Below are 26461 nucleotides of genomic sequence, written 5' to 3' on the forward strand. Positions count from 1 at the left end.
TCAGAATACAGGAATATCAGTGTCAGTAACTGCATTTCACTGTAATGCAAATGGGAGATAAAGCCTGTTGGCTGCTTTTAAATATTAAAATTGTTCTGAAGTCTTACTTGCTGTGGCCTTTCAGACAAGCAGGCTGTAACTGTGTTCAGTCCTTGAATTTGGGACACGTTTTCTGCATATTTCTTGGTGAATACTTCAAAACACATTCCCACCTACACCTTTAATTCTGTAAATGTTTTGAAAAACAAAGAGCAGTTTTGCCCGACATTCCATTTTGGGCCCCAGGCAGGTCTGAGTGCCACAGCTGCACTTTTGTTTGGCAACATACCCCATGCCTTCTTCCACTTAATTGAACCTGTGGGGAGGTCATGTACTTGGAAGTTGGTGTGCTGTCGGTTTATGTTACTTGGAGTGAAAATCTTCCTCTAATTGGTATTTTCCTATTAGAAGACACCTATTCCCATGGATGGTGAACTGCACCAGTGTTGGTGCAAGTCGATTTTTGGTCTGTCTGTCTTAGGAGTTAAAGACCTGACTTAGTAGTTTTGCTGTGAATACAGTAGTAAGTAGACTCATGCAGATGAAAATTAAAGCCTGTCCAGAAGTCTCCTTGGGCTTACATGGTCAGTAGGTTGTTTACTGCCTCCCTCACCCAGAATGCCTAATTGAATTTTTGGGCTGTATCAAGAGATACCTACAGCTGACCTTTTGAAAGTGTTTAGAGTGGAAGCCATTTCAGCAGTTTCTCTTCTGCTCTAAAGTGTTTCAGTCCATTGTAGTTTGAGCTTGTGCAACTCTTTAAACTGCCGTGCTAGTGATACCTATTTGACCTTGACTCTGAACCTTCTGTCATGAATTCCATGTTGCTTTAAGTAACCTTCAATAGAATAAATTCAAGTACTCAAATGTTATTTACCAGCAGCTGAAGTACTTAAAATGGTAGTCTGTATACAATTACACCCTCTCTAAGCCAATATTCAGGCTCTAGCATTTGGGGGCTCTTGTTCAGAAAATGTTAGTAATGAAATGCATACATCATTCTTTGTTCTCTAAGTACAGAACATGTGTGGAATTCCAAGTGGGGGCCCTTGGAAAATATGTGCATGTACGGTAGATAGCTTCTGCAGGTGAAGTACTAAAGCCTGTGGACAGCACATGGCAGAAGTTGATTCTTCAAACTCTCTAAATGTAAAAAGGCAGTGTGAAGTGGAAAAAGCAGTAACAGCCATTGTTCTGAAATAGTTCTCATTTGCTGCATTGTTTTGTACTTCGTCAATTGCCTGCTGTCCTAAAACCAGTCAGAAAAATTCACTGTAGAATTTTCTGTACTAATCAAGACATCTGATTTATGTCAGAGCGTATGCCTGCACTAACTATTATAATAGTACTGGTTATGTAATCAGTACTAAGTACCACATGTTTACCTGCCTTCAGTTGTGTGTCAGTGACAGATAAATGTGGGGTTTCTGCTAGTGATGAATCATCCCTTTACCCTTCATATTTAAATGCAAATTTGAATTCCAGTAAATCTGCCATAGACAAGCAAAGTGAGTAAGAAAATAATTTAAAACTGTCAACAATTCTGTAAAACTTTGGGAAAGATAGATATTGGCAAGAAGTTAAATGTCTTACAAAATTTTTGTGCTGTGTCTCAGATTTCTTCTAGTTTTTATAATGCAAAACATTTTTTTAGTAACTTTCTATATCACATGTCAGAATATGCAAAGAAACATAAAATACAGCAAGGATGATGCTTGCAAAATCACTTGCAGAAAGAGAAGTACTGATTTCTCAGTGATCTTGTTTTGGACATAGCCTCTCTTAAAAAGGGAGAGGAATTGGCATGTTGTACAACTGTAATATAATTGCAATTTGGCAATAAAATTCAGGAACTAGGTATAGATTATTTCTCCCACTTCTGTTGAGTAACTAATCATACTTTATAGAAACATCTAAATAGGATAAATTCTGTAGCTTAGTGTTAGCTGGGGATTGAAGTAAGTCACGAGTAGGTAACCCCGTAATGGAGGCTTATCCCTGATATCCACTGAAAACTAAGCTTAGAATCTTTAAAGTGTTAATAGTAGCTGAAGTAACTTGGTAAAGGTTAAGCAAAAAATAGCTATACTATGGAAGTAAGCTAAGAAAACAAAACAGAATCAGGAAAGGCAAGCAAATGACAGAATATCTTAAGGATGGGTCATCTTCCTCTTAGTGATTTTGTTTGTTTTTTACAAGTTGTCAAAAAGAAGCTAGATTTTTATCATTGTATTTTCAATCTAGTATTGAAGACAGAACAAGAACTGATAGTTGAAAATTTAAATCAGAATTTAAAGGTGGAAGCAAGTCCTGTGGTGTTTTCAAATTAAAGAATGGGTCAGGTTGGGAGGGACCACAGTGGATCATGTGATCCAACCTCTGCTCAGAGTTATCCTTGAGAACATGGCATGGGATTGTGTTCAGACAGTTCTGGAGCATCTCCAGTTGAGGGAAACCACAAACCCTCTGGGCAATCTTCCAGTGCTCTATTCCAGTGCTCTTCCAGCGCTCTATCGTTGCACGGTAAAGAAATTCTTCCTCATGTTCAAGTGGAACTTCCATCAGTTTCTGCCCATTGCCTGTTGTGCTATTGCTTGGCACCCTGAGCAGAGCCTGACTCCATCCTCCTGACACCCTCCCTTCAGACACTGATAGACATTGATGAGGTTCCCTCTCAGTTGTCTCTTCTCAAGGCTGAACATGTCCAGATCCTTCTGCCTGTCCTTGTAGTACAGATGCTCCTGTCCCTCCATCGTCTTTGTCACCCTGCTTTGGACCTGCTCCAGGAGCTTCATGCCTGCCTTATACTGAAGAGTCCAGAACTGGGCACTCCAGATGCACCTCACCAGGGCTGAGTAGAGGGACAGGAGGATCTCCTCCTTCAGCCTGCTGGCAGTGCTCTTCCTAATGCACCCCAGGATACTATTGGCCCTCTTGGCCAGAAAGGTATACAGATCAAGCTTGGAATCTTTCTTGGGAGATGTGACTTAGTCAAACACAGGCTATATATATGTATATCATGGTCACTACAGAGGAGAAACTTAAATGACCAGTACTGTACAGGAAGTTAGATGTCAGGTGATTGGCCTTCTAATTAAAATCTCATTCCTGATGCTATTCAGTCTTTGGTGCTTATTTCTTGTATGGAATTATGTCTATTTTGAAGTCTTTACATAATTACGCTTCTATAATAAAAGAATGGTAATAAAATAAACCTATGACATGAAGGTGGTTACTGGTGCATTTAATAGTATTCATTTTGCTCTTTAAGAATGCAGAAGAATGGTGTAAAACTTTTTAATAGATTCAGAAATCCTCTTGCATGTGCTGCAAGCAGAAATTTTGGAAATGCAGGGTTCCTTTGGTGCATGCTAGCATTCTTTTCTCAGAAAGAACAAGGAACAATCATTTCTCTAAACTGTCAAGACTAGCCTGCCACAATGTGTTGCCTTAAATCTAAAAAGGCTGGATCTTGTAGTACTATTCCCACTTTTGACCTTTCCAAGTGCATTTAGATTTAGTATTAACGTTTGACTGGAGACCCCTGATTTCACCCTCTAGGTTCAATGACATGATAGCTAATAAATAAGCACAAGCATACTTAAAATTTCAGAGGGGGGTATGTAATTCTTAATAAAATTGTGATGAGAACTTGAAGTAAAACATTTTCCTCTGGTGGTATGTGCCACTGTTTCCATGTGGGTTTGTCATGTTCATAAAAGCATTATAGTGGTCTCTAAATCATCAGCTGGGTAGGCTTTCTGTGGCTGCAGAGTAATTGTTGCAGAGATACGTGGGCTGGCTTGTCACTTGACCATCCTTTTAGAGTCATGTTCAGGTAGCCTAATTCTTTGGTGGTCTCGGGGTTCAGGTGTGTTCTATAGTATTTGCTTGCTGCCGCTACACATCAAAAAATAAGGCCGTTTCCTAGACATACTTGGTATGATCCTCTGGTTTCTGTGGAAGCTTATGCTTTTTATACTCTGAAAAACATCACAGTGGTTGAGGTGAAAGGACTCTCTGGAGGACACCTGGTCCAACCACCCCTGCATTTACAGCCACTGATATTGGTTGCATGCCAGGGTTTTGAAGGAGTGTATATAAGCTGCCTCCCATTTGTCCTTGTTTGCTCCCTTATGTCAACCTTGGTGCTTGCCTGAGCCCATTCTAAATTCTTTCAGCTCAGTGACCTGGCAGGCCACTTACAGAGTGGAAGCAAGAATGGGCTCGGTCAGCTGTGCTGGAATACTGCAGACCAGGAGTGAGCAGGAAAATGCAGCAGCTGGCAGGTCACCATGGCTTGTTGTGGAGCCATAGCTTCACTGTGTATTTCCCCATAGAGTTGCCATCACTGATCCTGAAATTCTTTACCAAGGTGTGTGCCAACAAGCACACTTTGTAGAAACACCTAAACAGGCTAAATACTGCAGCTCACTGTTAGCTCAGGATTGAAGCCATTTACAGCAGTATGTAACCACCTAAAGGTGGTTTATCCCTGATATCAGTGGTCTGAGGAAATGTGTTCTTAATTGGGATTATTCCAATTCTTGTTGTCCCTCCCTGGAAATAAAGAGCTGACTTTCCATTTCTGTAGCATTTATTTTTCTTTGAGTATACTTACTAAGTTGTTTTGGAGTCTTATAACTTAGTTCAGAATTGCACAAAGTCAGTAGGAAACATAACTCCACCATTATAAATTACATGGAAAGGGAAATTGTATTTTGGAAAGGTAGATTATACAACTTCATGTTTTAATACATATGAGTGAGACTGAGGTGCTAAAAGTAAACTGTATTGAATTTAACAGCACATGTTTCTAGCATGAAATCTAAGTAATGCATTGTTCTGTCCTTTTCTAGGAAGAACTAGAACAGGTAAAACAGGTACTTTGGTATGCATGTGTACTTATGATCCGAAAAATGAAATTGATTTTTAAACAGAACTTCCTTTGAAAAAAATCATAATCCCACAGCAAGGTGTGCTGTGTTTCTACTAGGCCTGTGACAGATGAGTGTCTGGTCTAGTCTGGTTTGTACCTATACTGCTATTTAATTTTGCAGATGTTGTATTGAGTTGGATGAAATTAAGCCTAAATCATTACAGACAGTGTGCTGTTAATCTCCATTTAAAGGAACCTCTTTTGGTTTCCCAGACTAGTGTAGTCTCTAAAATCTTGGGTGACAGGATTTGCAAACCATTGAAATACTTTGTTCTACTCCTAAAACATGTTCTGGATATTAATGTCATAATGTATAAAAGAGAAGCACACTCCAAGTAAGTAATTTCTTACTAAGTAGATACTCTGCTTTAAAATTTGAGGTGACTGATGCTTTAGAAGTGCTGGAGTTTTAATCTATGGGTGGAATTTGCTCTTGGCTAGCGGGGGAAAATAGTGAAATATACCTAGGAATTGAAGAAAACAAAGAAGTACACAGTCTATATTAAAGGAAAACAGCTAATGGTGATCTTATTAAAAATGTCTCTTGGATGTCTTTCAGCCATTGCCCAACCTGTTTAATCTTTTTACTTTGTGTATGTGTATAAAATGAGATGGTTATCTTCAGTTACTGATATCAAAGGGTTAATTTTAGTTACCTGTTCTGTTGGATTGGCTGTTCGTAGGGAGGATATTGTAAGGATAACTGTCTGCTTTACCAAGTCTTAATGAGCTAGGTATCAGAGCATCTTGGCAAGGCAGGCATTATTCCCTTTCATAGAGCAAGAGGCTTAGTGAGGGAGAGGTTAATTGATTTTCACCAAGGTCACTGCAGAAGTGTGTTGCTGAACCTACATTTTCCAGCTCTGAAGCTCATGCTGTAGCAAGACCTCTCTCATAAAAGAATAACGTTGTGGCTTACTGGTCCCACAGTGCCTACTGCAAATGAAATGCTTGAAGCAGCTCTCTGTAGTAGACCACAGTTGACTTTGTGTGATGTTGCAGACCTGTCCAGTATATATTCCCTTCCAATACTTTGTGTTTCCATTGCTGCTGTTCTATTAATGATTATTCTCTTTGAGTGATAATTTTTTTGTATGTTGCTTGAATTGTGTATTAGAATATACACTTATCACAGCAGTTAGCAAAAACATCTGGCATCTTGATTGTATCTATAAAAAAACATGAATAGTTGAAGTGGTCAAGTAATGTGCCAAATTTAGATGAGGTTTGAAAGTTGGGATAGTATGTTTTGTGTAGAACACTTAACAATCAGCTTGAAATTGCTTCATTTATTAATTGCCTGTGTTAATGAAAGAATGTCTTTTTATTTAGGTGGCACATTTGGAGCGAACAGGTCATTACTTAACAGTAAAAGATAACCAGGTGGTGCAGTTGCATCCCTCCACTGTTCTTGATCACAAACCAGAATGGGTGCTGTATAATGAGTTTGTCCTTACAACGAAGAATTACATCCGGACATGTACAGACATCAAGCCAGAATGGTAAGCCAGAGTCTTACAATAGTCATGACCTACTGTGGAATTCTTGGGATTTTTTTTCTTTTTTAAAGTTGAGGTAATTCTTTCCACTTTTCCTGAAGCTAGTTTTAGAAAACCCTGTTTGAGGAATGGCAGTGCTATGGACTTGAGGTCTTGTAGATGACTAAAGGTTTCCTCTGTGGATACTTGTGCTTGTTTGTGGAAGTTGTGTTTAGAACTCTGATGCCTGGACTCTGTATGCAGTGCATAGCTTGACTTAAACCAGTTACTTGTGTAAGCCTGGAGCTGTTTGGAGTTATGTCCTAGCACTCACTCACATATATGAGTTAGGAGGTACCAGTACCTTGATATCAGTGCTTCTCTTCTCAAGATCTAGGACTTCTTTTGTCTGATTTTTTGCAGAATGCTCTGAGCAGCGTTTCATGCTTTCTTAAAATTCTGAGCAAAGAGGTGGTAATAGTGGTACAACTTGCCATGTTATGATATATATTTATCAACAGAGTATATCAAAGAAACCAGAAGCCTGAATCTCTGCAGACAAGCAGAGATCTGAAGCATCTTGCCTGTCTTTAGGTTGTACTTCAAATGCCAGGTTGTAGTAAGCGTTGGGGACATGTGAAAACTCTTCAGTTGCTGAAATTTTACTGTTGCTTAGGAAGAGTTTAAAGATTCATAAGCTGGAAAACACAGCATATATATTCATATTGTCTGTAGTATCTTAATGGAAAATGTGTTTGAATCCCTGCTTAAAAATCTTGTTTCGACCAAGACTGTCTAGCCTAAAGCAGGATCCTATGGCCTTGGTTGTGTTTTTAAGTTTAAAACAGCTAAGGCTGAACTGTACTCTGACACGAAGGGATGTTTGCATTGGTTTCTGTGGCTGACAAACTCTGACATAAAGTGGCAGCTCTGGCTGTGTGGGTTACCATGGCAGATACTGAAGCAGCAGCTAGAGTCTGTAAGGGTCACATAGCCAAACAGGAGCATCCTGTGAGACTCATGTGCAGCTTTTTGCTTTGAACTTGGACACTTGCTCAGGATGGCACTGCTATTTTAAATGTGTGTACATGTGTGTAAACTTCAGTTAGTCTTAGAATTGCAGAGTGAGCTGAAAATAATGGATAACCTTTGTTTCCTTCAGTTGTAGAATTTCTGTAAGATGCATCTTAAAGTTTGAGTATCAGTAACAAGATTTTCCTTTTTTGACAGGCTGGTGAAAATTGCCCCTCAATATTATGACATGAGCAATTTTCCACAGTGCGAAGCAAAGAGACAGTTGGATCGCATCATTGCCAAACTTCAGTCCAAGGAATACTCACAGTACTGAATTTATGCTTTGAACTGAAGTTATTCAGAGGACAGCTTTAAGAGATGAAAGGATTCAAAGTTCAAGTTGTGCTCTTCACTTTGGTTCAATAATGGCCTTTATTTGAAAGCTTTTTAATTTTTCTTTACAGTAAATATTCCATTCTGATTTCATAAATTAAACATTTATGCCTCCCTTTTGTGTTGACACTGTAGCTCATACTGGAAAAGCTAATCAATGTTTTGCAGTTTATTGAAAGTAGTTCTATATATAACAATGTTATAAGCATTTCTTTAGAAATGGTTGAAAATGCTTCTAAAAATGTGATTATCGACCATGGTATGCATGATCGTTGTAATTGTTGACATTCCTTTTAGAAGTTGTGAAATGTTACAACTTGTGCTTCTGTAGACACAATCTTCGGCTTCAGTACAAGGGTACTGACTTCAATAAAGTCTATTTATACTAATTTTGTCCCACAGTATGTCAGTATTTCTATTGTTTTGATCGAAATATGAGAAGCCCATTTAGTCTCCCATTAAACTACTGTTTGATTGACATGGCAGTAGTTTAATATAATATTATTAATAATATTAAAAGTGCAGATGTTTAAGCAGCACAATGATGATATGATGCATATGATGTTGATCCCTTGCAAACTTGTTAAAATGATTTAGGAAAAGTCAAAATGCATGCAGATATGTTAGGAGAATGCTTTCTTCCAACATAACCCAAAATATTTCTCGGACAGAACTGTAGTAGCGTGTCCTGTAAAGTGAAGTGTCTGTGGCAGGTAGAAATTGCCCTGCTGGGCAGTGTTCAGGTACTGTTTAGGATCAACACAAACAATAGCATAAGCAACACTGTAGGTCAAATCACACTGCACCATTGTAATTTTGTAGTGATTTTTTGTGAAATATGATTCGACAGCATAATCCCATGCGGAATTTATAGTAAAATTTGATCAGAGGGCACCTCTCTTACATAGGAGGACAGGCTGAGAAAGTTGGTGTTGTTCAGCCTGGAGAAAAGAATAAGGAGAACTTACAGTGGCCTTTAAATACCTCCAGAGGTTTTAGAACAGTGAGTGAGCCTTTTTACCAGGACCTGTGGTAAAGACTTCTACCAGTGACAGTACAAGGGGCAATGGTTTTACTCTAGCAGATGGTAGATTGAGATTGGACATAAGGAAGAAAGTTGTCACTGTGAAGGTGGTGAGACACTGGAGCAGATTGTCAAGGGAGGTTGTGGGTGCCCAATCCCTGGAGTGTGCAGGGTCAGGTGGGATGGGGCTTTGAGCAGCCTGGTCTAGTGGATGGAGTCCTTGCCTGTGGCAGGAGGGTTGGAACTGGATGATCTCTTAAGGTCTGGTGGAACCCAAGGCATTCTGTGATTTAATGTATTTGACCAGATTTCAGTTTTTCCCTCCCCATGGAATACACTGAGCTTTGGTCCTTCTGGCAAAGCAAAGCTGGATCAGCTCTTGCTGAAATTGGTTCCTTCAGGAAGAGAGCTGTGCCGCTGTCATGCTGTAAGGCGGAAGCAAAAATAGGTTACGCTTGCAGAGCTGGTAACGAACCTCAGACTAATTTTAAGCACTGATGTTTAGGGTATCCTATTTAAATCATAGCAGTGGGCTATAAAATTACTTGGAATAATTTGAGGATTTTCTTCCAGTTCCAGCATTTTTTTTAATTGCTCTTTATATGATGGGGGGTAGAGAAGTTTTGAAAACCTTTTTGTTAGCAACTAAAACAGTAATAGTGAAGATAAAAATGTCAGAAGATTAAAATCTGATTGGATTTATAATATGCAGTGGGACTGGGAGTCTGTCTTGGGTTTGCTAAGAGAGAGAGAGAGGGAGAGTCTGGCCTCTCCTGCCCTACAAAACCATTTTCAGTAGGAAGGAAGGAGGGAGCTTCACTGCATGAAATGTTGAACTGGATTGAGTTTTTTGATTGCAGTTAGAAGAGGTTTTATTTAAAGCAGGGATTCTGAACTTTTTAAACAACTGGATTTCAAACTAGTATTCCTGAACATGCAAATGTTGGTTTTGCAAATTTCTGCTTTAGGATGACTCAGGCTGGAGATGTGGGGATTCCTGATGACTTGCTTATCCACTATGTGGGGGGCATAGGGGGCTGCTTTGTGCAATGCTGAACACTGGCTGCTCCCCAGGTAAGAATTGCTGTAGTATTCGTGTGCAGCCTTCAGCTGAACGGTGTAGAACCACCTTCTGCATGACTTTCCCTAGGTCTGGCAAGGGCCACAGACAGTTCTCTGCATGAAATGCCTCGGGGACCCCAGAACCAGCTGGCATCAGCTGCTGTAGCTTGGGTCCTTGGGGATGGGGGAGCAGATGGCTATGGCTGTGAGTGGAACTTGACACAGGAGCGACTTTGGCTTGTTTTTGGTGGGTTTTTTTCCCTTGAATTGTCATACCCACAAGCTCAGCTTGGGCTGTGACAGCTGACCTGGGATCTTTCACTCTGTTCTGCCTTTGCTACCAGGAATGCAAATACTGCTGGCCAAACTCATGTCCTCTGACAGCTGTGCAACCCTGCCACCTTCCAATTAAGCTGGTGACACCTGGGCTTAATTGCAAGGCTGGTGGTGTCCCAGCTGTCACCAGGGACAGAGCAGGCCCAGTGCCCCCACCCGTCCTGCGAGCAACGGGAAACAGCTTTCCTGCTGGGATGCTGATGGAATCTGGGGGATAGAGCCTCGGGAAGATTTAGAAGCCTTGACACCTGGGGAACCTGTTGCATTTGATACTTGTGTGACACTTGTGTATTCCTGAAAAACACTCCCATTTATTGAAGAACTGACAAATAAATCACTTGCAATACTTGCTTTTAGGACTAAAGCATTGTGTGTGCTGTGAATGGAGTAATTCCTTTGCTAAGGATTGAGTAGTGGAAAATGGCCCTGAGGTCGGAGCAGCTTTGTGCAGGTGTGGTGCAGTCTGTTCTGTGCCCAGTACTGATCTCAAACAACTGAAGGCATTCATGGGTTCAAGGCACAAACACAGACTCACTTAAATCACTGTGAATACCTTAGAGTTACTGCAAATCTCACTTTTGATGTAGTTTTAGAGCCATATAGCAGTGAAAGGGTGGCCAGGTATCTAAGGAGTCACTGTTTCTGAAGGAGTAACGACAGGGACAGCAGGGCTCCTTGAAGAAAGGTATTTCCTGACTCCTAAAGGGAAACTCTATAAGGAGCTGCCTCCTTAGCTGCCACTGTTTCAGGGGTACAGCACGTGCATGCAGAGGAACTTGAGAGTAGCTCTGGGTTTTTGTAAGCTATGTTTTTAAAGGTAAAACCTTGTTCCCATTTTTCTGATGGGAAAAATGTAAAAAAAGGTTGCCCAGAGAAACAAAAGGAGACCAAGAAGGAAGTGTAGGAAGTAGACTGCTCTATGACTATATCAAAGTTACCGCCTCCCTCTTAAAAACGTCAAAAATAGTCACAGCTCTGCCCATCATCAGAGCTCTGGTTGCTTATGCTGACATATTTGCATAGAATGCAGTAAATAAGGGGGAAAAGTTGGAAATGAGGAGTTTGTTGGTGTCAAATAGAATTCAGCTGCTTCTGTTCTGTTCTGAGAAAACCCACGACTCACTACAAGACCCTGGGGCTCTTTCTGCTGGCCTGTGGAGCGAGGGTTCCCAAATAAAGTACAGAGCTGTCCCCAGCAGCTGCAGTATTTGCTGTCCTGCTGCGTTTCCTGCCTTACTGATGCCACTTCAGAACGTTCAGACTGCTAGCCAGGGTGTACATACATTTTGGAGTACAGAACTGCTCCTTAGGATTAGCTGGTTATCTGCTTTGGAACAATCTAAAAGGAAAAACGATGCATTGTTTACTTAGAGTGATCTTTTTTCAGAGACATTCTGATGTTTTTTGAAAGTATGTGGTTTGTATATAATAAACTATATAGTGTGGGACTTTTGAAAATACAGATTGGAGTAGATGATAGGAAAACAGTACTAAGTGAAAGTATATTTTTTGAAAAGAGGAGAGTCTTCCATCTTAATTGTGCTGTTGTGTAATACCTCAGAGCAGTAAAGGGCTAGTACTAGTGTGAGGTAGTAAGTGTCTTTAGGCTTGTTAGACACAGAGGTAGTTACTAATGGCCAAGTACATGTGGTTAGGTATATATCTTCATTATGGAGATACAAAGAAGTGACCCATTAATACTGTATTTAGATTTGTAGGGATTTTATAGCACTTAGAATTTTTGTCAGGGAATAGAATAAAGGGTGACTCCATGCTTCACCATGTTCTGATGTCATAAAAGCCCCTGAACTCTTGCTTTTGGGAGATCTGTATGTAGTGCAGTGCAAGAGACAAATGCTGAAGCTCCTTTGGGGTTTATGGGAATGTCCTCATTCTTTGTACCTGTGCCCATTCATTGAAGTTAGAGAGCAGCAGCCTTGGGCCAGCCTGAGTTGATACATTCTTGTGTCACTTTGGTCAGCTTTGTGATCACCACCTCCCTTTTTGGATCCCTTTAAGGCTTGTCACACAGCATTGGTTTGTGACCTGTAACTTTCAGCCTGCACTGCTACACACTGCATACTGGAAACTGCTCATTATTTGCCATAAGAAATGCAGCTTAAAGCAAAAATGCTGAAATTAGCTTTCACTGTGTCATTTGACAAGATACTGTAGCAAAAGTCAAAGGGCAAAGAGTTTTCCTTCCATCCAGTCCAGCTACAATTATTAATTTGTAATCAGATTGCTCTAGTTCTTTTCTGATAATGTATAGCAATAAAAAGCCATACTACACCATTATATTTTAAAGTACACAAATTTATTCACTTACTGCAGTTTGTGAGTAGACATCTAGGTTTTAGAACAGCTGAGGGTTTTAATAATAAACATATTTTACTGTTAGAAAAATAATCTTATTCTGATAGTTTGTTGACCTTTCAAAATTATTTAACTTACTCTGGTAGTTTATTGACCTAAAATTATTTAACTTCATGACTATGTATGTGACATTAGATTCATGCGAAGCAGAGGGAAAAATTATCTATTTGGTCAACCTAGTTCATTTTTCTAGTAGTACCTCTGACACTGGTAGCTTTGTTTTGGGGTATGTGTGCTTCCTGGAACTGTTCCTAGAATTGGGCATTGGTTCCCAGTAATACAAATGTCTCATTTTTAAGCTTGAAATGAGCAGCTTTAAAACCAGAATGAAACCGTTATGAGAGCATTTGCCCCTCTCTTCACTTTTCCTTTCACAAATGACAAGCTTGGGCTGCCTCTTAATTGGCACTGATGTGTTTGAGATAAGTGGTTGGCATCGAGATCCAAGCTTCCACTATCAAGGGATTAAACTAAATATGGTAACAGCAATAAAATAACATTCCTGTAGCAGCGGTAACAAGAGTAGTGCTGCTGATTGTAGGTGTTCTGATGTTGCAGTTTCAACTCAAATATAGTGGTTTCTCAGGAACACTGAATGTATGTTGGACAGATGATAAAATAATTTTCATTTGTGTATATCTCAGCTCTGAGTGGTTCTTCCAGCTGTGAAAGCTATGCAGTAGTTTTGTTGTATAGAAAAATAAAACAGCACAAATTAATGTTGATAATAAATATTTCTTGTGGCTTTAAACATGTTTTATTTTGGGTTGGTCTTATTCCTTTAGCAAAGTAGGCCTCTTGCTTTCCATTTGAATTCAGTGTTTATTTTGTGAGCCTATCCCATTAATGTTCCCAGCCTCCTTGCTTCCAGCAGCATAAACAATAAACACTTAGAGTATCGAGTACTTCCCAGGATCCATTGAGTGGAGGCCTACTGGTGGACCTATTTCTTGAATGCTTTGTCTATTTAAATATTCAGCTGCATGGTAAAACCACTTCTGCTTATGTTAGTAACCTGTTTTAACCTCAAAAAAATCAACCTTTTCACAGCTTTATGAAGATGCTAGTGTTTGCTGGCAAAATTCATGTACGACTTAAGAGACTTACAGACTAAATTTGACCTTTCAAACCTTAGAACGGTATCTTTGAGGTTGTTTCATTTTGCATGTTGAATAACAAGTAACTGATAAGCTTTTATTGTGACAGGGATAGTATCACTCTTTTAAAGGAATTAATGCCCTGTGAACCCTTCCTGAAATGCTTACAATTTGTACAGCAGCAGCAAAAGCAGCAGCAGGTTTGAAGCAGTGTGAGTCTCAACATGTTTCTCTAAGCAGCTGTCCAAGAGGGCACTGACAGCTTTGTTCCAATGCATTACTGGTTAGACCATATAATGGAAATAAACTCAAATTACTGCTACTTCTACATACTTTAAACAAATAATTTTATCAAGAGCACAAATAAAATATAGGAATTGGCAGGAATTTAAAATTGCAGTCTTGATGTTCACAATATGTACCCTGTTTGTTGAAAACTGAGATTTAATATTCAGTAAATTTATGGACAATAAACAGTTTCTCCCTATAAACAAACCAGTGTTAAAGTGTTTTTGCTCTAAAACTCCCTGCTGGACTTGCTGCTATGTAAATCCAAACTCTATTCAAATATCTTGTCTAGCATTGTAAAATACAAGGTTGAACATAATGTGGTGTTAGACTTCTGACTTTTCTGCAGCCTAAAGAAATCCTGCTTGTTTCTGGATGAGAATTATGGAAGGAAAAGAGAATAGGAAAATACCACTTTGTGATCTCATTCATAATCCCATTTGTTCTTCACAAAATAATTGCCTGCAATGAATATTATTTTTTCAAGAAAAGCTTAAGGATCCAAATGTTTGTAGTCTGCTAGCTTGATATTAGACTAATATTTAGATCCTTCGTTAGGTACAGTGAGGTCTCAGAAATTAATTTGCTTTTATTTTTAGCAAACTAATTTGATCATAAAAACAACTCTATAAATGCTGAGTTTCATAGACTCAGAGTAGAACTTCCTAAATGAGGAACAAAGTCAGCAGCAAATCTTTGTTCTTACTACTAAAAAAACTTAAACGTTAAAAAAGCCTGCTTTAAGAAAAACAATTCATTCTTCCCCTTGATTTTGGCCAATATGTAAAAGAAAGGACGGTTTTTGCTTACAAGCTGCAAAACCATTTCTGGTATAAATGCCTTCCTAGATTTTCTCCTAGCAAGGTCTGTTTTTGTTAATTGGCTCAAATATGATGTCACTAAAGAAATCCAAAGTCAGTGTTCTGTCAAAAACCTTTGAAACATCTATCAATTATTTCTGAGGTTTTGCTGCCTCTTTGTGGTATTTCTTGTGTAAAAATGGAATTCTGTATTGATCAAAGCTGCTCTTGGGATTATACAAAAGACAGTAAAATGCAATTTCCCCAAGTTCTACAATGTCTGGCTGGGAGTCTGTCTTCCTCCATCCTCCACATTCCTTCCCATGTGATGCAGTGCATAATGCCAAAGGAGTAGCCAAATAGTTTGAATCTGTAACACACTTTATGATGGGAAGGTGCTACTGCTTTATCAATGAGCTTTGAATAATGTGCCCAGTGGTGTATCCTCCTGCCTTTTTCATTATCTGAGCAATGACAAGAGATCTTCACTCACCTTTCAGTACATCCATCCTTAGACAACATCTTTACTGTGACCAATAAAACAATGCTGAGTCTATTCCTTTTTTATCACTCAGTACTTTGCTAATGAGCCAACTGTACCCAGAAGCGGGCAGAATAGCTGGGGGGGTTCTCAGATGTAAAGATACTTACACTGGAGGCAAGGACTCATGACTAGAGAACCATCTTGATTCCTGCTAATTTGGGTTATTCTAGGATTCCCCCCCACCTCTGATTAGTTACTTCATAACTATAATCACAGAAACATAATCATAGGAATGTTATTTTGGGGAAATTATAATCTGATAGGGCTTTAGCAATTTGTTTACATTGTTAATTGGTAGTGAGGCTATAAAAGTTATGAACTACCTCATAAGTTCATGCCTGCTGACATTTGAATGGCATATATTCACTGGTTGTTATTTATAATTTTGGGGGTATTGAACTGATGGAGATTACTCATGTTGAAAAGCTGCTGGAAGGCCTGAACTAGGAATTAAATTATCATAGTGGCTTCATTTTGTTAACAGTCTCATTGAAAATATCTTGCTTGCAGGACAATCAAACTCATCAGTGTTCTGCTCTTCCACTTCAGTAGACAAAGTTTTAATCAGTGGCACACTTGATCTTGCAGAATTCAAGGAAAATAATTTCCTGCATTTTTGAGATGAGCAAAATTCATGTAATTTAGCTTTAAAACTCCTGTCCCTTTTTTTTTCTTTCTTTTTGAATAATCAGCTTTACTTCATTCAGTTGCCTTTTTCACGTAACTTCAATTATCATGATGACCCAATGCTTAGATGGAATTAGCTCATGGATGAAGAGCAAGCAACTGAATCTGAACTGAGGCAAAGCAAATAACAGAGTGATGGTAAGATCAAAACATATTGAAAAATGTACTGTTTTCTTGGCGGCTGTATATTTTCGATTGGCCTTTGCATTTAGATGGCTTTAGAGAACCTTGTTACTCATTTCTGATGGTCTTACATAGCAGTGCTGAAAAAAGAAATAGTTTTTTACTGTCCTCTTTTTTCTTGGAGTTGCCATCCTATCTTAGCAGTCATCTAGCTTCAATTATTTTTTTAGCTTTTGGATGAAGCACAACAGCATATGCAATCTTCACCATCTAGCAAACTTAGAAAAATGAATTGCATTCCAGGTCTTGATTTTCTTCTTCAAAACTTGCAGCCTGAACTCAGCTCTGGGATGGAGAGCAGGAGTGCCAAAGCCAGTGCCAGTTACTTCTTTGGTGTAACCGAACTTTCTGAAATAAGGGTACAACCTGTTTGCACACTAACCACAAGTATTTTTTTAATAGTACTGTGTAGCTGAAGTTTGGGAGTGGTGTCCCAGGATACTTTAGAAAAGCTATGTTTTGAATAATCTTGATCTGTTATGCTAATATTGGAAAATCTGCACCTGTAGCTCTTGTGGTTGAGGCTGCTCAATCCAATGTGTGGAAGCTGTTCCGGGAACTCCAGGTCTCTCAGGTAGCTTGGAACTGGGCTGTGTAACCATGTTAAGGTGAAAAAAGCCATTTGGATTTTATCTAGAATACAGTGAGAAGCCAGTGGAAAAAAAAAGAACACTGAAAAGATGTTTTAGAGATGACCATGGCTGCTGTGTTCTCATCCACTTGTAGTTTGATTCTCAGTTATGTGTAATCTTACACTTTTGTATTATAGACACGAATTATCTTGGAAGTTAAATAGACACCGAAAACCTCTGAAATCTCCACTTATTTCTGCTTTAAGTAGGCTTTTTCTCCTCTGGGGCTAATTGCTTTTATAAACATTGTCTAACAATGTTGCTTGACTTTTCCAAGGGTCTGGTACTTAAACTGTTGATCTCCTCAAATATTAAAATGATGTAATACCTAGCTCCAGAGGTGTTCATAAAGCCAAATAAAATCATTTGTTGGAAAGTGCTAAGGAAGCTTTAAGATATTAGCCTAATAGAAAACCTATCAGTGGACTTTTAAAGCCTTTCCTCTTCAATTTTTATGGACTGTCTTAATTGACTTTTTATGCACTTATGAATAGGCTAAGAAGAAATAGTCTTTTCTTTTTTCCCTTTTTTTACCTGCAAATAAGATAGAGGGAGAGCTTCTAACTTTATTTTAGAATGGCTGATATCACAGACTTCCCTTCTGAGAAGGGATTTTCAACTAATGAAGTCAGGTCAAGTTACATGTCTGCGAATGCAAGTGACAATAGTAAATAAAGGAATAGTACTCAAAAACATTTTGAGGTGTTTATGATCACAAGCTTTAAAAACAGTGGGGAACACAGTGTTCAGTTTAGATGATACACTGATTACTGGAGGGACACTAAGTTGCCTAAACAAATGTACAGCCATCGAGTATCACTTTGTGTTGTAGAATCTTAATTTAGAGGCTACAGTCGAGTTGAATCCTGATTCCTTTGGATTGTTCTGATAATCTGTCTTCTTAAATTGAATGTATAAGTTGCACAGGAATGTCTCTTTTATCTCAAATTCCCCATGTGCTTCTCAAACCAAAGACCTCTAGGAGCCTTCCTTGCTCTTCAAGAAATTTTTAAGAGTATTCTGCATAAAGAAAAGAAAGATGCTCCAGCTTTTGCCTGTAACAATGAGGTATTAGTTTCCTCTTTGAGAAGTCTCTGACAAAACTTGGCACTTGGTCATACCAAATCTATTTATTGTCTCAAACAAGAGTCCTTGGCCTCAGTCTTGTCTCAGTGCATGTCATGGTCTAACCCCAGCCAGCAACAAAGGCCCACACAGCCACTTGCTTCCTCCCCGCCTCCAGTGGGATGGGGGAGAGAATCATAGAAGCGAGAAAACTCATGTGCTGAGATAAAGACACTTTACCAGATAAAGCAAAACAAGGAATTAATTCACCCCTTCCTATGGGCAGGCAGTTGTCCAGTCATCCCCAGGAGAGCAGGGCTCCATCACACCTAAGGGTGACTTGGGAAGGCAAACATCATCACTCAAAACGTCTCCCCTTCTTTTTTCTTCCCCCAGCTGTCGATGCTGGGCATGATGCCATAAGGCATGGAAAATCCCTTGGGTCAGCTGGAGTCAGCAGTGCTGGCTGTGTCCCCTCCCAGCTCACTGTGCACCCCCAGCCTCCTCACTGGTGGGGTAGGATGAGGAGCAGAAGAGAAACCTTGATGCTGTGTCAGCCCTGCTCAGCAATAACAAAAGCATCCCTGTTATCAACAGTTTTCAGCATAAATCCAAAATACAGCCCCATACCAGCTACTGAAAAGAAAATTAACTGTATCCCAGCCAAATCCAACACAGTGCACCAGCCTCATGCTGTGAGAAGGCAAAACCAGCCTCATTTAAAAGCTCCATCCTGATTCACTTTACTTCCAAACCAGACAGGTTTTGCAGGTAAAAAATTCTACCCCTCTCCCACTCCTCCAAGAAAAGAGTTTCTAGTTTATTAGACTTTGGAAATATTTAAGGTGAAAACATGGAAGCAAAGAGCAAAGCACATTAAATGCTAGACCGTATTTAATAAGCTGCTTTGCTAGTCTTTATCTAGTACCCTGGCACATCCTAACTACACAGTATTATGCATCTCTGAAGAAATTTGAATGATTTTCTTTGTTCCATCTGCACCAGGCCTTCTTTTTTCAGCACAGATGGAGTATTAATGGTTATCCTGAGATTACTTTTGTTATTCAAACATTTAATGGCTTTTGCTGTTTCCTCCACCCCTCACCAATCCATTTTCCCCAGTTCTTTAAAAAAGTCTATTTATCTCCAGTTTACTTCTTCCTGTCTACAGAACTGAATACACTTTTAGCATGTTTTCTATGGAGCTGTTATTGCACAGGGATGGGATATTAAACAAGAGCTATTTGCAGATTTTATTATGTTGCTTACACACTTCTAGTAATAGAAGTAGCGTACAAAGTTTTTTTACTTCACCACCACCATCACGATAACAATGATGTTAGTGTGCTAACTCATGCAATAGACAAATAGATTATTAGCCATTTCAGTAATGGCTGGTTGAAAACACTACAAGCAGTCTGGAGGAGCAATACATAATGCTGTAAGTTTCCAGATCTTGTTTTGCTGCCAGCAGAAGTGAGCTCTGCGGAGGCCTTGAATAGGTTTGGAGCAGTTCACAGCTATCAGCAAAGACTACAAACGCATCTCCACTGGTAACTGATCACTGTGCAATTAAGCTTAACCTCCTGCCAGTGATGGTCCCCCAGAGGAACTCTGAAATTCAAATGAAGAGATTTTGAGCTAGACCAAATGGTTAACAGCAGGGTGAGGAACAATGTTTGAAGGAAAAAGATAAGAAAAAAATCCCAAACAGTTAACAACCCATAATCTGTTTTAAGACTTTTAAAGAAGGTGGTCATGGGAGAGGCAGATAGTGTATTTGTCATTAGAGGAGAAGGAAGTAGGGTAAAATGCCACCTACTGTAGTTTATAAAAATATCAGATAAAGTACAAAATTTGCCTGAATAGACTAAATAGCTCAAAGGTCAGGCTATGCTGGAGTACAGAGTCAGAATAGAACACACTAAGAATATGAAGATGAAACATACAATGTGAAATTGCTTAAAATTTTAGAAGTGAGATGCTTTGAACACTGACTCCTCAGGCAAAGGGAAATTCAAGAATGATGGTGAAGTGGCAAGAATTTTATGCCTTAATTGTTGCTGTGTGAAAAGCTAAAATAAATTCTGAAGCCACATAAGTTCTGTGGGTGACTGATGAGCAGCCTAAACAGGATGAAGTTTCTGAAAGAAAATACTGGAGCAATTTGAGAACCAAATCACTGTGAACACAGTGAGCACCTTGTTTCTGATCTACTTTCTACACTTTGTTGCCAGGAACCTTCCTGCTGTATTTTTACCTGGAATTAGGGCAGGATGAAAGGCTTTTTGACCTCATTTGGGACAGAGCTGCCTGTCACAAAGGTTCCTCTGGATTATGAATTCTTGGCTAGCCTTCTTTTGGACAAAGTCAACTCACATGAAAAGAGTTGAATTTCTACAACGCTCAACTGTGTTTCACAGGATTCCATACTTACACCACAGTTGTTTTCTCAACAAATGGAATGGCCAAAGGATTCCATCGGAAATCCTCCATCGGAAAACACTAAATGGTGTTTTCTTCCTTGAAGTATCAGGTGAGGGGAAGTGACGAGTTTCCGTGAGCTTCTGATTGGAGTTGTGCCACAAAACTGTGTGTTGTCTTTTCCACTGATGGCTCTGGCCTGTTATGACTACTGGGTGCTGCTCAACAAACTCAACAAACCCTCCGTTCTCAGCTATGCTTTGGAAGCGAAAACAGTATTTTTTAAGAGTGAAAAACATATATTTTTATATGAAAAAACTAATTATTCTGAAAACAAATGCTACATTATTAGCTTTACGTTTACAATTAGCTGAGTTTGGTGGTATCAGTGTTAGCTGACCAGGACAATGTTCCCCTTGTCAGAGGATCGCGCTCGAGGTACTCGGTCTGCAAACAGCATAAAGAACACTCAAGGAACACCATAATCCAATCTATGTCCGCTAATTTCCTTGAAAATACTTGAAAAAGATTATATTTTGCATGACCTCGCGGTGTCCAATGGAGCAATTTGGCACCAGCTTACGGGCCATGAGTGCTCTCCTCCTCAGGGCGGCAGGCAGGGTCCCCTCTGCCCCAGGGCGGCGGCAGCGGGCGAGCGAGGTCCCGGGGCCGCTCCTGCCATCACCGACACGCCAAAAGAAGAAAAAAAACACCTCTCCTTGCAAAGGGTTGCTGAGGCAACACCCCCGAGAGGAGAGAGCAGGGGGAATCGCACCTGGCAGGACGGCTCCGAGGAGAAGTTTCCCGTCGGTTTTCCCGCCCCCTTCCTCTCGGGCTGCAGCGCCGGGGTCGAGCCTGTGCCCGCTCGGCCGCGAACCGAGCGACAACTTTCGCGGCGCTGCGCGGTGCTGCACGGCACGGCACGGCACGGCACTGCACGGCACGGCACGGCACGGCGCGGCGGGGCTGGGCGCGGGGCGGGGCGGGGAGGCCGGGCCGCGGCCGGGAGGGAGGGCCCGCCCGCGGCGGCGCTGCCCCGGCGCGGCGGGGGAGGACGCGCGTCGCCACTTGCCCGCTCCTTCCCCGCCGCGGTGCGGCCGCAGGTCCCGCAGGCGCCCTCTCGTTCCCGTGCGCAGGGGCTGCGCTGCCGAGCGGGGTCGGGCGGGCAGGCGGGTGGGATGGCGAGGGCGCCCGGCGCTGGCGATCCAGTGCCGGGGTCTGTAGCGCGGCCCGTCCCCGGCGGCGGCGGCGGCGGCGGAGTGAGCGCGCGCACGTGACCGGCCCCGGCCCCTCGGTGCCGCCGCGAACGGCCGCGCTCACACACTCACAGACACACGCGGTACTCGCGCCTCCATCCATCCATCCATCCATCCTTCCATCTAGCCACCCATCCATCCATCCATCCAGCCGGCCGGCCGGCCAGCCAGCCCCGCTCCCCCGCACGCACCGCGCCGGCAGCCGCCAGCGCGAAGCTGTCGGCACCACTCCGCGGGGACAGCGCCGGCGGCGGCAGCGACCGCGCGAGAGGCAAGAGTTTGCGAGGGCTGCTCGCGCCTTCCGAAGAGGTTTTGCGCCCAGAGGATGGCTGGCTGCGGGCTGTCGGAAGACGCTTGCTTCTCCTCCTTCTTTTACAACTACACCTCCTCCTGGGAGACCTCCTACAACCAGGTAAGAGGTGGCCGGTGCTGCGCGCTTGCCGCCGCTGCTCCCGCCCGGCTCCTTGGGGGAGACGAAGGTGGTGCCAGTGTGTGCAGGAAGGGTCTGGAAGTGTTTCTGTTCAGTGCGTGTGTGTGTTGCGGGTGGGGGGGTTGAATCAGCCGAAGAAAGAAATGAGAGAAAAGAGCCTCTTCCCGTGTGCCTTTCAGCCCCCTTCCCTCCGCCCCCGCCCCTCCCGTGAGGAAGAGGAGCGTGAGGAGGGCTGAGGAGCGGGAGCCGGAGCCCGCGGAGGGCTGTGTGTTGCCCGGGAGCAACTCGGGGCTCAGCCGGGCAACTCGATCGGAGTGCCCCGAGCCTGCCCTCGGCTGCGCTGAGGGACCGCGCTGAGGCAGCCTGGCGAGTTTGCCGGGCGGGGGGAGCGGGGTGCGAGTGACGGGATGCGTGCGAAGGGACCCCCCCGCATCCGCTTCCTCCTCAGAAATGGCTGCATATGCATTCCGACCCTTAATTTCGGATCTCGCCTAGGTGGCAATAGTTGGGCTCACCCGTCTCTCCCTCTGATTCACCCCGATCCCCCCTCCACGCACTTAACTTTGATGACTGTGCAATGCGGAGCGCGCAGCCGGGTAGCGCCGGCCGGGTCCGTGCCTCCCGCCCGCGCCGGGGCTCGGGCAGCGGGGGGCGGCTGGCGAGGCGGTGGGGGAGAGCGGGGGGAAACCAGAAATCGCACCTCAGAGGTAGAGAGCTATTCTGGGAGCCTCCGAAGAGCCTTTAATTAAATAACTGTTGTAGTCTGCTGCCCCCGCTGCTTGTCTGGTGAAAGTCTACAGGCAACTGTCATTTATAAACTACACCGGTGTGTGTGTGTGCGTGCGTGCGTGGGGAAGGGGTTTTCTGGCGCTGGCGTGACAGGAAAAGTTGGGCAGCGATGGAAGCGGGCCGCAGAGCGGCCGAGAGGCGCCCCGGGTTGTGCGGGCGGCGGTGCCCGCGGGGGGGCGGGAGAGCCGGGGGGACAAGGGGATCAGCGCTCCGCTTCCTCCCTGCGGGGACAGAGCCCCCTGAGCTCCGGGGAAAACGTGCAGCCCCCACGGCCCCAGTTTCCGGGAGACCGAAACCCCCAAACTAGCAGCTAACAGCGAGGTTACACCTCACGGCGAGGCAGCGCGAAGCCGCGCGCATCTCCCTGCTCCAGGAGTTGCAAACGCCGAGCGGCGCGGAGCGGGGCCGCCTTTCGGCAGCGGCCGGCCGGCCAGCCCGGGCGCCGTGGGGCTCCGGAGCCCCTACAGACGGCTCGTCCGAAGCAGCCGAATAAATAAATAGCGATCTCTGTGTCCCGGTGCGAGCGGACCCCCGCCGGGCCCATGGCGGCAGGCGCCCGCCCCGCGGGTACGGTGCCGGGTACAGCTGCCTGCCGGCTGTGCCGCCCCGGCCGGGGAGAGCCTTCCCGGGGGGGAACAAGTCAGGCTGGCGTGCGCCGGGGAGAGGGGGGCTCCTGTGGGGACTAGGCACGCATCAGGCGTAGAGCCAGCGCCGAAACGCCGTTTCCCGGGCGCGCCGGAGCCCCTCTGGCTCGGCGAAGGCATCGGGAGCCGCTCTGGCAGCCCGGGGGCGGCGGGTGCGAGGGGACAGCGGCCCCTGGCCGGGCCGTGGCGGGGCCGGAGGGCGCGGCCGGAGGCGCCGCTCGGCAGCGTGGCGGGGCTGGCCGGAGTCCGGGCCCGGCGCTCGGCGGGAGTTGGCGCCCAGCTCGCCGCTCGCCGTGGCTCGGGGTGGCCGGAGCGCCCGAGCCCGCGCGGTGTGCGCTCCTCTGCACGTACCCAGGGCACACACCGCTGCCGGCGGGCTTGTAGGAGCACAGAACGGGCATTATGGTCCTGCTGAACACGGGCCCGTACGAGTCGCTGGGATTTAAGAAGGGCTCATGCCTGGTATAAAAGGCAGGCAGTCACAGGGAAGACTCCTTTGAAACCATCAGAGGGGGAAAATGCTTAGGGACGCAGACAATAAAATCAGGTTTAAACCAGCTCCTTTATCTAAAGTTAGTTTCATTCTGTAGCGAAACAGTTCGGTGAAAGAATAGCATTGTGAAATGATAGGTTCCCTTACATCCCCTTTCAGGAGAGCAAGCCCATATCACAATGGAAGCAGGAAGAATTGCTGGCAAATCCAGAGTTGATCTATTCTAAATACCAGTGTTGAACTGTATCTAAGGGAAAACGCGGGAGATAATTCAGGATGCAGAAGGTCTATTTATAGCAGGACTATATAAACTGTAGGATATATACACAAAGTTGAATTAAATATGCATGATTAGGAAAGGTGTTTCGAAGGAGAAGGTGTAATCATTACCAAGCATTACAACGGACGAACAGATGAGCTTGCAAGAGCTTCCAGGGTGAAGATGAGCATAATTTTTAAGACACATATTCTTTCTGGTGCTCAAGGCTCCTTTCTATTTTCATCTTTTGCGTATTACGTTACCATTTATATCAGTCAAATTCATCAGCTGAGGATTAGCGGTAGATGTTAGTCTGAATATGAAATCAAAATGAATATGGGATATTGCTGCAAATAGGTTTTTCTTACAAGTTTTAACACTTAAAAAGGCAGACTTGGCTCAGATTTGACTGTCAGCCATATTCGTGTTTGTTTGTTTTTACCTGAATTGCGTTCCAAAAAAAAAGAAGCTTGCAAACCGTTTCTTCTGGCTAAATTTAGCAACATAGCCGAAATAGAATTTGTTTTGTATACTCTGTTTAAAACAAAACAGCAAACAGAAAAACTTTAAAACAAAGTGCTGAGATGAGAAGATGGGTTGACTACTGAAAAAATAGTTTTTTATTCCTAGATCAATAGGATGCACTCTCAACATCTTGTACGAGGTAAAAGGATCCCTTGTATAATATCAATAGCGGCTCGGCCATAGCTTACTAAAAGAATCTTTTCCTGGCATCTCAAGGCTTTAATGAGTGTATAAGTAATCAAAATAAGACTTAACAATGCAACCAGTCAGGTTAAAGAGAACAGTGACTTCTAGAAGCATAATATACTATCTGGCAGCTGTGAAAGGAGAGCTATGATGTTTGCTTTATAATTCAGGGAGTTTGAGAGATGTGTTTCAACTTTTATATTTTTGGTGCATTATTGCAGTTTATATTTAAGCACAAGCTTATATGCGTGATTTGTTGGTAATACTCTTGGAAGGAGCTTTTCCATTGCATATTAAATTCCAAAATGCATCACAAAAAAGCTTGTATTGGAAAAATTGTGTCTAGAAACTTTATGAAGTCTGTTTGGAATCAATTTCTAAGATAGTCTTCCAGAACATAAGACTCCATATTAGTTTCAAATAAGACTTTGCATTACTAAGGATAACTTCAAAAAGATGGAGTATTCTCCTGAAGCTTGCTGTCTTTTTTTTATAGTTATTGTAGGGCAGGGACTTAACCATCATGCTAAATTCTAGACTAGTAAAACTTGTAGACTTAAATCCTGAGAACTTTGAACTATGGTTGGATAAATGTACCTGTGTTGTATTGCCAGTGTGTATAAAACTGAGATGAAGGAATATCCATCAGATTTCCTGTTGATTTATTCTGTATTCTTTATTTTTAGACTGTCACTCTACTTCTGGTTCTTTATTTTTGCCGGAACCTTCCTGAACGTGTCTTTAGGAAATTCTCTTTACATCTATTTCTTAATTAGTACTCATGAGTAAAGAAGAGCTATTTCTAAGTACTGCAAGGAGGTATTCAGCACTGCAAGAGCAGTAATGTTCTTCGGCATAACCTGTCTATGCTGAACTGGCAGCATTATTTGTATTAATTATTTTTCTTTCTCCAGTTCAGAATTGGATACGTTGTTGTGTTACTAATCTGTGTGGTTGGGAAGTGCTTGAAAATCATTGAAATGTAGTTCATGAATGAAATTCTATGACTAACGCATAAATCTGGATACTTATTTTAATTCAACCTCAAAATCCTTGCAGTATAGAAGTAAAAGGAGAGGAGTATGCTCCCTGATTGATGCCATCATTTCAGAGATTTTTCCCTGCAACACTCAGCCGTGGACTTAGTGCCTGGCACCATTTTCTTTGTCCTGTGTTTTCAAACGTAGCAGTACATTATACAACATAGTTATACAAAATGTATTCCGTGGATATCAGAAAGTCAGTGAAAGACGAAGGTAAGAGCCAGTCTTGTGGGTTGGCTCTTAGTCTTTACATGAGCAGGGGCAAAAGTGCCCTAATGTAGCTTTCTGCCAGTATTTTTTGGGAGCTGATCTGAGTGTAGCATATTGCTTTCATGCATTTTCTTCTTTTTACTAGAGTAAGTCCAATGGCCACTTCTCAGGGGCTATGAAACAAAATAGACTTTTTGACTTACTTGTGTTTCCATGGTTTCTGGATTTTTTTTTCTTTTATGTTA

General features: G+C 42.6%; 2 protein-coding genes across 2 annotated transcripts in view; both read left to right on the top strand.

The window, feature by feature from the left end:
- Positions 1-8252, top strand: part of DHX15 (DEAH-box helicase 15) — a 47412-nt gene extending 39160 nt beyond the window's left edge. The window contains exons 13-14 of the mRNA XM_085059238.1: positions 6311-6480; positions 7687-8252. Of these exons, the coding sequence (XP_084915364.1) occupies positions 6311-6480; positions 7687-7804 (288 nt within the window). The 3' untranslated portion in view covers positions 7805-8252. The remainder of the gene's footprint in view (positions 1-6310; positions 6481-7686) is intronic.
- Positions 8253-21570: 13318 nt separating this feature from the next.
- The window catches only part of PPARGC1A (PPARG coactivator 1 alpha), a 368032-nt gene continuing 363141 nt past the window's right edge, over positions 21571-26461 (top strand). Inside the window, exon 1 of the mRNA XM_085059239.1 lies at positions 21571-22049. Within this exon, the coding sequence (XP_084915365.1) occupies positions 21963-22049 (87 nt within the window). The 5' untranslated portion in view covers positions 21571-21962. The remainder of the gene's footprint in view (positions 22050-26461) is intronic.

The sequence above is a fragment of the Lichenostomus cassidix genome, chromosome 4, assembly GCF_008360975.1.
Source record: "Lichenostomus cassidix isolate B80296 chromosome 4, HeHo_3.0, whole genome shotgun sequence".
NCBI lineage: Eukaryota > Metazoa > Chordata > Aves > Passeriformes > Meliphagidae > Lichenostomus > Lichenostomus cassidix.